The 13,106-nt window shown below is 56.9% G+C and overlaps 3 protein-coding genes across 21 annotated transcripts in view; 2 read left to right on the forward strand and 1 right to left on the reverse strand.

Moving 5' to 3' along the window:
• EPB41 (erythrocyte membrane protein band 4.1) overlaps positions 1 to 4,367 on the forward strand; it is a 164,756-nt gene extending 160,389 nt beyond the window's left edge. For all 15 annotated transcript variants that reach the window (XM_079114308.1, XM_079114318.1, XM_079114307.1 and 12 more), the window contains 3 exons: positions 243 to 323; positions 3,270 to 3,374; positions 4,211 to 4,367. In XM_079114308.1, the coding sequence (XP_078970434.1) occupies positions 243 to 323; positions 3,270 to 3,368 (180 nt within the window). In that variant the 3' untranslated portion in view covers positions 3,369 to 3,374; positions 4,211 to 4,367. The remainder of the gene's footprint in view (positions 1 to 242; positions 324 to 3,269; positions 3,375 to 4,210) is intronic.
• A 3,588-nt stretch (positions 4,368 to 7,955) lies between these two features.
• Positions 7,956 to 12,380, reverse strand: TMEM200B (transmembrane protein 200B; the record flags this gene model as incomplete). 5 transcript variants are annotated; one of them, XM_079115140.1, is made up of 3 exons in its annotated part: positions 11,306 to 12,379; positions 9,403 to 9,488; positions 7,956 to 8,887 (listed from the first exon to the last, which is right to left on the reverse strand). In XM_079115140.1, the coding sequence occupies exon 3, from the start codon at positions 8,865 to 8,867 to the stop codon at positions 7,956 to 7,958; it is 912 nt and encodes a 303-aa protein (XP_078971266.1). In that variant the 5' UTR covers positions 8,868 to 8,887; positions 9,403 to 9,488; positions 11,306 to 12,379. The 5 variants fall into 5 exon arrangements, with proteins under 5 accessions (XP_078971266.1, XP_078971265.1, XP_078971264.1 ...); XM_079115139.1 differs by lacking the exon at positions 11,306 to 12,379 and adding an exon at positions 10,864 to 10,946; XM_079115138.1 differs by lacking the exon at positions 11,306 to 12,379 and adding an exon at positions 9,686 to 9,816.
• On the forward strand, positions 8,933 to 9,773 carry LOC306646709 (uncharacterized protein; the record flags this gene model as incomplete). The annotated part of the gene is made up of 2 exons (XM_079115356.1): positions 8,933 to 9,270; positions 9,467 to 9,773. The coding sequence occupies exons 1-2, from the start codon at positions 9,242 to 9,244 to the stop codon at positions 9,771 to 9,773; spliced, it is 336 nt and encodes a 111-aa protein (XP_078971482.1). The 5' UTR covers positions 8,933 to 9,241.
• Positions 12,381 to 13,106: the final 726 nt, after the last annotated feature.

Here is a 13,106-nt window from a genome sequence, read left to right on the forward strand (position 1 = left end):
GACAGTAAATAGAGAATTGTGTTCTGGCGTTGAGCTTATTAAAGATGGCAGTGTGCTCCAGAGTGAGACATGCTCATCTTAATAGGTTCTGCCAAGACTGGGGACAAGTGGGTAAGAGGCTGCCCTACGCAGGGCCAGCAGCAGGTTAAAATTTGGAGTGCAGCTTTCAGAATAATCTTTGCTATTTTGTTTTTTCCTTCTTGTTACATTGCTGATCTGTGACCACCTGCCTTTGGTTATAGACTGTGAAAGGTGGAATTTCAGAGACCCGGATCGAGAAGAGAATTGTAATCACAGGAGATGCCGATATTGACCATGACCAGGTAGGAATGCTGGGAGATTCTGAGCACGTGAGGGCGGGAAGATCCATGGACACCAGAGCGCTGTCCCTGCCAACTTCATTTCCATAAAGCTTCACTGCCCTAGCTCCTGAGGACCCGAGTGAGAAGGCCGAGGCCTGTGGGCGGGGCTGCAGAAGGGGAGGCGGGAGGTGCGGTGGAAGCGCTGGGGGTGTGTGCCTGAGACTTGAGCTGCACTCCAGCGCTCAACCCCCGGGCCTCCCTTTTCTCATCTGTAAGCTGGGGGTGATGGTGCCTCCTCTCAAGGCTGCCTGTAGATCTGGTGAGGTGCTGGATGTGCACCCGAGACGCCTGGTGGGCTCCGTGAGATGAAGGAGGAATAATGTCCTAAATCTGTGCTAGATTATATGGAAAAAAAGAAAGTCCTGGTCCCTGCCCCAGGGCACTATAACAGCTGAGGAGACAGCCAGGGTGGTGGGCAAGACACCAGGAGGCTTGGAACTTGGTTTCTGTCCTAGTTCTAACACTAACTTACCCTGTGACATTGAGCAATTCACTTTACCCCTGTTTTACTTCTCCTGAAAGAGATTAAGTTGATCTAAATAATTTCTGGGCCCCTTCCTGGTGCTAAAATTCTATGTTTTTATGTTAATTAGGTGCTAATTGTGTGCTGCAAGCAATTAGCAAATAATAAGGTCAGGATTAATGTTCCCAATTCTTTTCTGGGGGAGGTTAGAACAGTAAAGCTGCAGAGGAGAGGGGGTGGAAGAGACTGCATACAAATGCTTCTGAAATCATTGACAGGATTGCTAGAGCAGTAACTCTGTGGCCTTTATGCTGATATGCTGAGTGCCTGGAGAAGGAAAGAAAAAAACCCGAGCTGCAGTGCTGGCTGTTCTCTTGGTAGCAGGGTTGAGACTTAGAGCTGGGAAACTGGGCTGAAGGTCCCAGAAATAAGACTGTGAAGCCCAGTGGAACGTGCATGTGTGTGTGTATGGCATAAGGAGCCCACTGCCGTGTACCTCTACAGTGCACCAATTAAAAAAATAAAAAAGCTCAGTGACAGACCTGCAGGCTGTTTGCCCAGCTCTGGGCACTGCCTTCCCCAGCCTGCAGCTGGGTGAGTCCAGCCTCTGCTGTGCAGCAAGACAGACCTGTGCTGCACCCTAGCTCTGCAACTTAACCAGTGCTCTGGAGGAACTTAGCAAACTACTTCCGTGAGCTGTAGCTTGACCACCCATAACATAAGGATCAGCACAGGTTTCCGTAGGGTCACTGAAAAAAGGGACAGGCACACCTGAGAGCTCCGAGAAATGCCCCAAGGGCCAGCATCAGAGCAGTGTTGCTTTTCCTAGGCACTGAGGGCTGCGTGGAGGGAACTCGGTGTGGTCTCTGACTAGGGACAGGGGCTTTAGGCAGGGAAAGCAGGTGGCACAGCCACCAGAGAAGGGGAGCAGCGTCACAGGAGAGGGCTTGGGCTGGGCCTGAAGTGTGAGCAGATGGGTGAGACAAGCAGGGAGGGTGAACAGGGGCCCGTGAGGCGGCGGGTCTAAGAATGCCTTTGGTGGAGCCAAGAGATCAGGAGAGAATTTTGCTCTTCTTTTGTCCTAAGATGATCCTTAAGATCTAGAGTGAGCAGTCAGCTGGCAGTTCCAGCCAGATCTTTTTTTTTTTTTAATAGCTGTAGATGGGCAGCATGCCTTTATTTTATTTTTGTGTGGTACTGAGGCTCGAACCCAGTGCCCCACACATGTGAGGCAGGTGCACTGCCACTGAGCCACAGCCCCGGCCCCGAGTCCTTTTAGATAAGGGGATCTGCTCAGAGGCTGGTGGCTGGGAGGGGGCGTCACTGTCCCGCTCTGACTCTCTCTCTTTTTAGCTTTTCTATGGTAATCCAAACTCTTCCAGGTGCTTCAGTAGGGACCCTCAGAAACTAAAAGACAACGTGGTAAAGTTAAACTCCCCGTTGCATTACTTATTACCTGTGAAACAATAAGCACTTTATTTAACCTTCAGTTTTCCAATCTATAAGGCAGAATTAATGATAGTATCCTAATTTTCTCACTTGTGAGAAGATCAAGTAAGTAATAGCAGGGGGTGATGGCACACACCTGTAATCTGAATGACTCAGGAGGCTGAGGCAATAGGAACAAAGGTTTGAGGTCAGTCTCAGCAACTTGATGAGGCCCTAAACAACTTAGCAAAACCTTGCCTCAAAATAAAAAATAAAAAGGGCTAGGATGGCTGGGCGTGGTGGTGCACGCCTGTAACTCCAGCAGCTAGGAAGATCGTGAATTCAAAGACAGCCTCAGCAACTTAGCAAGGTGCTAAGCAACTTAGTGAGACCCTGTGTTAAAGCATAAAAAGTGCTGGGGATGTGGCTCAGTGGTAAAGCACCCCAAGGTTTAGTTCCCAGTACAAACAAAAAGATTAAATAGTAAGTAATGTGTTCAGGCCAGAGCTTGGCAGGCCACAGGCCATCCAGTTGGTCCTTCCTTCTTCTACTTCAGCCCTGATAGCTCTTCCTTTTTGTCACATGCTTCTTTACTTTCCTCTCCTGTCCTGAACTTCCTGGTTACCCTCTTAGATGGGAGAAGGGCGAGAATTTGGGGACAGGACATTTCCTAGAGAGAAGAAGGAAGGATGTTGTTAAATCCTGCAAAGGAGAAAGCTGTGTCCAGCAGATTTTGTCCTGCAGGTTCACTGCTTGAGTGACTCCTCTGAGACGCACCCAGGTAGGTGCAGTCGCCCCTGAAGTCCCTCTCTGATGCTCTGAAGACAGCTCTCGCCTTCCCTTCCTCTGTGCTGTTGGTCCAGGAGCCTCCATATGCAGGAGAGAGTGGGGAAGGTGGTCATCCGCTTAGCCTAGCCAAGTGCTGCCGCGGTGCAGCCTGGAGCTGTGCGGGCTCTGGCCTTGCCTGCCTTCACCAGCCAGCCTGTTTTTCCTGATGAGCATTATTTCTTCTATAGGTTCTTGTACAAGCCATCAAAGAGGCAAAGGAACAGCACCCAGACATGTCAGTGACCAAGGTGGTTGTCCATCAGGAGACCGAGATTGCTGAGGACTGAGCTCAGGTAAGGGGGTATTCCTGTTGGAATTGAAGATCCCAGCCTGAGAGATCTGGCAGGACCCTTGGACAATCTGGGAACCCATCACCCAGAGAGTGTCCATACTGGGACTTGATAAAGGAAGGGCAGAGGAGATAGTGAAGTATTTTGCTTTAACCAAAGCAGACTGTTGGGGCTGGGGCTGTAGCTCAGTGGTGGAGCTCTTGCCTAGCACGTGTGAGGCCCTGGGTTTAAGTCTCAGCACCACATAAAAACAAACAAACAAACAAACAAATAAATAAATGTATTGTGTCCATCTATAACTAAAAAAAAAAAAAAATTCACAATGCCAAAGCAGGCTGTTGTGTCCTGGCCTGCATAGTACTGGCTGTTTTGGGTAGGAGGAGGGACACCAAATTCGGAAATAACACCCCACCTCCTGACTCCTCCTGCCCCCCACCCCTGCTTCTCCACTTCAACCCACCCCCTTTTGCTCTGCTTTCTTGGCATCTCTGGAATCTCCAAGCCCAGAACCTGGAAGGGCCAGAGAAGAACTGTCACAGTCAGATCCGGGTGTCTGGAAGTATGTGGGTTAGGGATGGGTGGGAGAAGGCGATAGAACTCTGAGGCCAGACAAGAAAACTGGAAGCAGGAAGCTACTTTTGGGGAGCCAGGCAACCAGGTCCAGACAAACTAATGTCTAATGTAGTTTACAAAGGATTTGAGAAAGCCATCAGTCATGAGGAAGGATATGCCCAGTGCTCAGGTCCTGATTGTCACTTAGGGCCACAAGAACGTGGCAGTGGGACTGGGGAGCTCTCTCCTTCACAGGATTTAACACTGTGCTTCTTCCCTTCCTCTAGGAACTGTCCTGTCCCCAACTCCCTGCCCTTCTCCCATCCAAGAAAAACCAGCGATGATAAAGAGCCAACCTGCAATAGTCAGACTTCCAAGATCACTTTAAACCACCAGGAAGTTTTCATTTTCTATTTGGAGTTTATGCCAAGAGATTCTTCTAGATACCACTGATCCTTTTGAAGACCTTTTTCTATATTGTGATACCAGAAATTGTTCAGCTTTTCACTCTATGGACTATTTCTAAAGAGTTCTTGGGTTTTCTACAGAGTGGTTTGTAACCCCTCCAAGCTAGCCTCTCCCCATTTATTTCCAACCCAGATACTGACAGGGTCCACAGAATTCTTCAGGAAATCCTCCAGAGAACCTGTCGGCTGTGTTGGAAGCCAAAGTCAGCTCAGTGGGACTCCTTGCTCCTGTCCTAATTTCACACCCTCTGGATGACAGCAGAAATTTTGAACGAGTGCTTTCTCAGAGCTAAGATGCAACTTTATCAGAATGTCAGGCAGGGTAACTGCCTTGATCCACAGACCCCAGAAAAATGTCCTGTCCCTCTGTCAGGGTGTTTTTGGTGAGGCGGAGACGTCCGAGAATGTAATGAATGCTGTTCCCCCGCCTCCATCCTGCTGTTTTGGAGCTTCTTTAGGTCAGAGACATAAGAAGTTGCTTCAGATAGATCTGATACTGTGAATGTTTGAACATATCCGTGGCCTTCACCTCCCCAGTTGCCCTTGTACCTCAGCAGCTGCCATGGCTCTGCCAAGCACTCCCCCAGGCTCCTGTCTCAGAAACCCAAACTCCGGAAAAGTAGGAACCTTCAGCCGAAAATGCTAATGGAACATTTTCATTGGCGTTTGGGGAAGGACGTTAATGAGGTTTTTAAATTAAGGTGTTCCAGTTCTGGGAATGCGAACTTCACACTGAGGGACGGAGCTTACCTCAGGCAGATGCTACTGGGGAGCGTTTCCAGGTGACCACTGCTGGGCCATTCTCTCAGAGAGGAGGCGTGTTTTCTGACCTTCCTCCTGAGAGGCACCTGCCTGAGGACATCCTTCTGGAGCAAGGGGATTATCAGCTTCCAGGGACCATCCCTCCCACGGGATAGCACATGACGGGTACAAGCCCTCGGCTGCTCATCCCCCTCACTACCTGAGGTCTGTGGGGCTTTGTAGGCTTGATTTTGTGGTGGGTTTTGGATTTAGTTTTTCTTTTTTTCTTTTTTTTTGCCTTGGCTTTGAAAGTGAGGACTGATGTCCCCAATTCCTGGTAAGGATTTGGGGCATTTTTATTCAATAGGGCTTCTCTAATCCTCCAGCTTGCTTCCCACAAACAGATCTGCCTGGAAGCTTCTTAGAATCCTAATTCTAGGCTAGAAGCGAACTTCATGAGATTAGTCAGCGAGTCTCTGACAGCGATCACTGGGCTCAAGGGCACCGAGCAGGAGCCCAGTCTGAAGCCAGCAGCACGTGTCCACCGTCTCCACTGGCTGAGTTTTACTCTGACACACTTGTCTGGTTTGAACTGATTTCGAGTGTGTGCATTTTTCTTTCAGTTCTCACCTCAGGCTGCTACTGCCAATGGCAGCTCTCTCAGGAGGGAGGGGAGAGCTCGGCGGGATGTGATAGGCTGGGGGCAGCAGGTGGTCCTGTCTCAGGAGATGCACAGCTGTGGCACAGGGTCCGAAATGACGAGGCTTCCTGGAGACCCAAGTCAGGACTGTGTTGCTAATAGTGGTGGCAGGTTAGAACCCCTGTCCCATCAAACGGGAAACGAGCTTACTTCCCAGTGGCCAGCGGTCCTGCGAAGGAGCTACTGGTGCTCACAAAGCTGAAACCTAGAGCTGGGCGCACACCTGCAATCCCAGCTGCTTGGGAGGCTGAGGCAGGAGGATTGTGAGTTTAAGGCCAACCTCAGCAACACAGCAAGACCCCATCCCCAAACAAACAGAAACCAGAGACCTGTGGGACAAAGAGGCTGGGCGAAGGGAGAGGGTCACGCATGTCTATTCAGCATCCTGGATATTCCGTGCTATCCAGAGCAGTGTGGCAGCCTTCGCAGCACAGGACGTCGCATCTGGGGCCTAAGCTTTCCCCAGCCCTGCGGCCAGCTCACTCCTCTCTCACCTCCTTTGTCAACCGGACCAGAGTTACACTAACTTCCTTCCAGGCCTCTTCCCCTTCCTCCCACTCTGGCAACAGATCTTTGAGTTTGGCAACTGTTTGGATTTGTTTTTCTTTCTGCAGTTGTGTGTATGTGTGTGTGAGAGAAGAAAAAACAGACTGTCCAGGTAGAAATGGCCAAGAGTGGGGAGGAGAGTCACATTTCCAGGGTCAGAGACTCAGCAGCAATTCCTAAAGTGACTCAGACACACCACAGTAAAAACTCTCACTGCAATTTTATTTTTACTTCAGAACTAAAGATTTCCTTCAAACCACAGGAGAGCTCTGCCACCTACCCACAAGCAAGGCCTGCACTCACAGGCCAAGGGCCCCTAGGCCTAAATGCAGGGGGCCGTCACTATATTCTGGGGGAAGCTCAAGCTGCTGGGGGTGAGGAGACCACGTCTACCCTGGGAAGTGGAGCCAGAGGCTTGAGCAACACCCCTTGATGCTCATGGGAAGCCTCTGCCCAGGAGCTCAGCCCCAGGCTGGTTGTTTTTACAAATCCCTCTCAAATGTATTATTTTGGTGACAAAAATGAAGGACCTTTGTAAATTTTTTAAAAATTATGAATCATATCAAGTAGCTGTTTACATTTCTTGACAAAATAGGAACCATGGCAGCAGAATCAAATTGGCAAAATTCCTAGATTAAATAGGCAATAATTAGGTCTGCTGTTTTGGCCTTTTGTAGTAAGAGAAGTGGCTGTAGTGTTTAGATATGTATTTGGTCTTGCTTCTTGTATTGCATTTTTCAATAAACTTCCAAAAAAACAAAAAACAAAAAAAACAAAAACGATTCTACGGATTGATCCACTTTTGTATTTCTCTTCTGCCAGTAACTTGGGGAAAATTAAACCTGGGTGGGGAGACCTAAACTGAAAACATTTTCTAGAATGAGCTCCCCATACTGGACAAAGTGCAGCTTCAGTGTTGTACAAAGAGGTTTCTGAGGACTGGCAAGCGCTCTCTGCAGCTGAAGGGAGACGGCAGCATAGGCCACAATGAGATAAAGAGAAGAGGGCTTCCCAGACCTCTGGGGAGGGGACCTCAGCACGAAGACGCTGGCAGTAGTTAGCCCTAGTGGGATATATCCTGCATGGCAGAGGGAAGAAAGGGTTTGAGTGATGGGAGTTAAATGTTCAGTCCCCATCCCCAATGGCAGTGGAGGGTCTCAGCCACCTCCCTTGCCCTTCTTCCCAGAAGCCCAAATTCCAGCACCTGCCACTCTGGAGAGGGCCTGTCCCAGCCTGCAACATCCCAACCTACCTTCCAAGTCTTAGAGGTCCTTGCCCACCACTTTGGGTTTGCTAAGACACCAGGTGCATCTCCCAATAACCTTTGGCCTGGACCTCCAGTCCCCTCAGGTACCTGTCCAGAGCTAAGGCCACATATGGAGGCTGAAGAAATTCCTGAGGCCGAGGCATGCTGGTCTCCGCTCTTGCTGGCTCACGGAGCCTTCCTGCTGCTGCGTTTCTCTACTACACACAGGCAGGATGCCTGAACAGCTGCTGTGGGCAGAGGTCCATCCCAACCCGGGATGTGACTGAAGCAGCTCTTAGGCTGGTCCTGTGATCGTGGTCCATGCTGCAGCCTCAGACCCGGGCCCCCAAATCCCCTCCTCCCAACTTGGCATACCCCCCGAGACTGAGCCGGTCCAGCCGTGGCCAGCTTCTGTGAGCACAGTCACGAGCAGCTGGGGTCCCAAGGAGGAGCTCCCCAAGGCCCAGATCCAGAGACTTGGAATGTTCAATGCCGGAGCCAGAGGGCTGCACTGTGATGATCACGTGGCCAGTCTGGGTTCGTGGAGCCCAGGGTGGGGCCAGCCCAGGGCCCTTCAGCGGGTAACTGTTGAGTAGGGCAGGTAAACCGAGGCGAGGATTAGCAGGCTCTGAACGCAGGCTCCGCACTGACGGGACGGGTGAGGTGCCCCGACGCGGGGACAGGTCCCAACTTTCTGGCTCCGCGCAGCCTATGGCTAGAGGAGTCCTTGGGCCAGGGCTGGGAAGGAGAGCGCAGTCCCAGCTGGGGCCGTCGGGGGGCCGGAGGGCCTGGTCCCGTAGCACCCCCTGGCGGAGTCGCCGCGTCTCCAAGTCTCGGTTCTCATAGAGAAGCGTGTTGGCACAGATGAATACAAACAGGCCGACGCCCATGATCACCGGCCCGAGCAGCCGCAGCCGCTCGTGCGGGCCATGACCCCGGCCCGCGCCGCGACGCAGCTCACTGACAGGGGGTGAGCTGGCATTGGCGGCCCGGGGTCCCGGGGCCCCGGCACGGTGCGGCCAGTAGCCGGCCACAGCGATGCCCATGCCCACCAGCACCACGAGCGCCCCCAGGGCCGCGAACGCCCCCGACGGCGAGCGCAGCCGCAGCCGCGCCCGCACCCGCAGAGGCTCCGGCGGAGAGCGCGGGCGCCGGCGGCGGCCCAGGCGGCGGCCGAGGCGCGAGACGCGGCCCTCGGGGCTCCTCCGCATCTCCCCGCAGTCTCCGGGGCTCCCGGCTGTCATCTCGCTGTCGTCCGGGCGCTCTGCGGAGAGAAGATGGGAGGCGGGGACTGAACCGACGGGCCTAGGTTCGGGGCTCCGGGCTCGGGGTCCAAATCCGGGGTGGGGGAGCTCGGGCCGCTTCGCCCTGGCCGCTTGGAGATCCCTGGCGGCCACCCCCGGATTTTCCCGGGCTGCGAGGCAGGGAGCCGCCCCCGCTCGGGTTTTCCGCAGCGGAGCTCAGAGCCAGGGACGCGCGGCAGAAGCCGGAGTTGGCCGGGCCCGCGGGCGGAGAGGAGGGCGGGGGCTGCGGGCTGCTCCCTGGCGCAGGCCGGGTCGCCGGGCTCCGGCAGCCCGCGCCCTCTCTGCCTGCCCGCGGGTCCGGGGCCTCGGAAAGCATGAGGCCCCCAGCAGCCGCGTCTCGCGGGTAAGTACCCGGGATCGACCCCACCCCCGCACGTGGCTGCACCGTAGTAACGGAGGGAGGGGGCGCTCAGACCGCTGGGTCCGCAGGGGTCGCTCGCGCGCCCCACCCCCCCGCCCACTGCGCTTTACATACCGCAGCGTGGGAAGGAGGGGGTGTCACCGACTCCAGCCTCTCCTTGCCCGCCCCCTCCTTCCAGACTTCCTCAGTCAGCACCCGAGCTGCAGCAGGAGAGACTCGAGCTAGACTCCGGGAAGACCGCTCGGACCAAGACCAGCCAGTCAGAGGAGGCGGCGGCGGCGGACTTTGTCCAGGATCTCTTTCAACTCCTCCAGAAGAGGCCTCCCCCTCCCCCAGCGGCCGGGCTGGGACCAGGGCAGGAGGCAGGGGGCCGCCAGTGCTGGGCGCAGGGCCTCACCGGACAGACTCTGCTCCTGGCTCTCCCGTCGGCCCAGGCAAGGCTATTCCTAGGTTGCGGCGTTTCCGATTCGGGCTGCTTGGGATGAATCATCCCCCTTTCCCGCCGCCTGGCCTCCTTTTCAGCCTCCTCCGCCCGAGGCCTCAGTGGACCGCGTCCCAGCCAGAGCAGCAACGCCTAGAGCCCCAGGGTCCGGGCTGCACGGCTTAAACCCTCCCGGCTGCTGGTTGTGTCGGGCCTGCGACCTGAGAACTGGATCCCAGTCGGGACAGGAGCAGCCGGGCTGTACGTGATGTGGGCCCCACCGAAGGGAGGGCGCGGGACGACACTCGGCCCCCACCCAGGCCCCAATAGAGGAGGGTTAGGACTCGCTGTCCTGGAGTGCGTCCTTACTCCCCCAGTCTGATTTCTAAGCAGCTGCAGCCCTGAAAGGCACTGCCAAGCCTCAGGGAGGAGGATTTGCCACCCTGCCCACGCCCCAGCCGCACCCCGAAGCTCAAAGCAGGACACCATCCCTGCCTCGGACAGCAGCGCCCCAGGTCCGAGGCCTAGCATGGAGTCGTAGCGTCTGCCGCGTCCAAAGACTGGTTTTCATAAATGGAAACTGCGGCCTGCCGGGGGTCACACGGCCGCACGAGGCGGGGGCTCCACCAGGGCCGACCTGAAGGTCCCGGACCCTACCCCTGGGCATGGCGCACCTCTGGGCATAGCCACAGGCGCGTCGGGGGAGCAGGCGAGACCCATCACCCCCGTGTCCCTGGGTATGGAACCCTTTTCCCAGTCCGAAACAAGAGCAGTGACCACAGCTCCTCAAGCGAAAGCTGGCGCCCCAGCCCCAACTCCTGAAAGGTCACTCCCGAGCCCCGGCCTGTCCCCTGCCCAGAGGCGAAAGCATGCAAAGCACAGGCTTATGGACATGTTGAAAGCCCCCCAAGACTGGTGGGTGTGGGTCGACGCTGAGGACCCCATGGAGGCGAAAACTTGGAGTCACAGCCGGATGATCCTAGGGCGCGGGAAGTTGTTCAGACCCCGTACTCCGGGGTCCCGCCGCCCGCGTGCAAACTCCGACCCCGGGAAAAGGAAGGACCAGGATCCCGCCCCCGTACCTTTCCCGAGGGAGGAGCCAAACAAAGTTAGGGAAAGTCGGGGGCGAGCCCGTGGCCCCTAGTCCTGCTCACCTGGAGCGACCGCGCGGGAGTGGGTCCGGGTCCAGTCCGCGCGCCGCGATTCCCCGCGCCTCCTAGATCTCCACGGAGCCCCGCCCCGGCCCCGCCCCGCGCCGCTCGGCCCCGCCCCCGCCGTCCTGGGAGCCCCCGAACCGTCCGACCAGCACCGCGCTGCAGGAAGGCGCAGCTTGGTCTGAGGGCGGCAGGTAAGCGCGGTGTGCGCGCCTGGCGACTCCGACGACCCGGGCCTGACTCCCCCAACCTGACCCCGGTTCACGCCGCACGCAGGGGCCTGGAGGGCGCCCCTTCCCCACCGGGAAACAGACTGGCCCCGGAGCCTCTGCCCAGCCCCTCAGCCCGGGAAGTCCGCGCCCGCCCCTCCTGCCCCCTGAGCCCTCCTGCCTGCGCCCCGAGGCGGCCCGAACCCGACCCGCGACCCTCCCGCCGTCCGAACCTCACTGCCTCCATCTGCCAAACAGGCACCACGTCGTCTGCCTCTCAGGGCGTCGAGAGGCGACAATCAGGCGTTGGGGGCAGAGCCTACCACTCAGGGCACAGCCTGGGCCGCCCGAGCCCTCGAACAGCAGCCACCGTGGCCGCAGCGGGGACAACCGGGCTGGGAAGGAAAAAATCAAGCGGGGTGTCGAGGGTCGGGCCTCAGACGGGCCCACCTTCCGGGGAGCTGAGGAGGCGGTGCTGAGGGCCGCGGCCATCCGCCGACGGCGCGACTGGGCCCGGCTCGGTGCCCGCCCGCCGGAGGAAGAACGCGGAGCGCAGCGGCCGGGGCCGGGCGAGCGGCCAGTTTCCATGATGCGCGGGGCGGGCTCGAGGAGGGGCGCTGCGGGCCGGCTTCCAGGCCCAGCGGCCCGGCCGGGCCCCTCGGGAAGAATTTCCGGCCTGGGATTGATTATAACCCGCCCCTCCCCCGGCCGCGGGACCCCCCGGCTCGCGGGGCCGAGGCGAGGGGGATGGGCGGTAATGAGACCCGGCTGTGCGCCCCCGCCGGGGACACCACTCGAGGAAGTGCCGGGAAGGGGCCGGCTGCGGAGCCGCTCGGCCCAGCCAGCCTCGAACTCGGCCTCCGGCCTCCGACTTTGCGCAGCGGACCGAACACATCAGCGCCCCCGGAGGCCTCGCCTAACCCCCGGGAACCAGGCATCCTCGGGAGGGACCCAGGCCAACCCCGGGCGAACCCCGGGCGGGGCCTCCTCCCGAGGACCGAGGGAGCACCGACAGCCCCCAGGAGGCCACAGAGCGTGAGGCCGCATCCCGCCCCTCCCCCGGCTTCGCCCTGCGGGTCCGGGAGCCAGGTTAGGGACCCTTCCTGCCTCCTGAAGACCGAGTTGTGAACAGAGCTCTCGGCCCTGCACTTCCCAGGGGCGCGGCCTCCCTGCTGCCTCTCGCCTCCTCCCTCCTCCCAGCCCTCCGTTTCCTTTCTCTGGACCACCCCCATCGACCCCCTCCCCACGCCTCCACCGCGCCCGCCTCCTGCCCTCTCAGCTTTCCCTCTGTACACGTGGCCCTGTCAGGGCTCACTGCTCTTCTTGGGGGCCAAAGCCTGAGCAGTCCCCCGCCCTTACCGTCCCCTCCCTGTTGATGGCTGTACCACTTGCTCCTCTGCCCGCTTCCGGGCCCCCACACCTTGGCTGGTTTCCTCTCTCCCTGGTGGTGGTAATCCTCCACCTGGGCCACAAGCCCAGCTTCACTTTCAGCAGCTAGACACCTGCCAGGCCTCTTGACCATCCTCTGTTCCTGCTCCTTCACTGTCTCCCCTTCACAAGGCCCCACTGTCACCAGAGTACACTGTCACACTAGGTCACCTTAGGCGATTTTTTTTTTTTAATATTGTTCTTTTTAGGTATGCATGACAGTAGAGTATATTCTGACATATTGTACACACGTGGAGCATAATTTATTCTAATTAGTATTAGGCTGCTTCTCCCCCTTTCATCCAGTAGTCCCTCAAGTCTTGCAATCCACCAAGGCTCCCTTCCCCACGGCCACACCCTTGTTCCAGGCCACCCATCTGGTCCAGGCCATCAACCTCTCCTGCCTGGGGAAGGCACTGTCTCACCACCTCCAGACCCTTCTAAGGTTCTGCAGACAGGTACCAAGCATCTGAATCTGACCCTGTAACTTAAAACTGTTATGCCCAGTTTATGGATGAGAAAGTGGCTCCCTGTATCGTCCAGTTTAAATTTACAGTTTAAAATTCTTTTTTGTCTCACAAATTGGCCCCTGGACCTCTCACACTG

Source organism: Sciurus vulgaris (assembly GCF_902686455.1).
Source record: "Sciurus vulgaris genome assembly, chromosome: 1".
NCBI classification, from domain to species: Eukaryota; Metazoa; Chordata; class Mammalia; order Rodentia; family Sciuridae; genus Sciurus; species Sciurus vulgaris.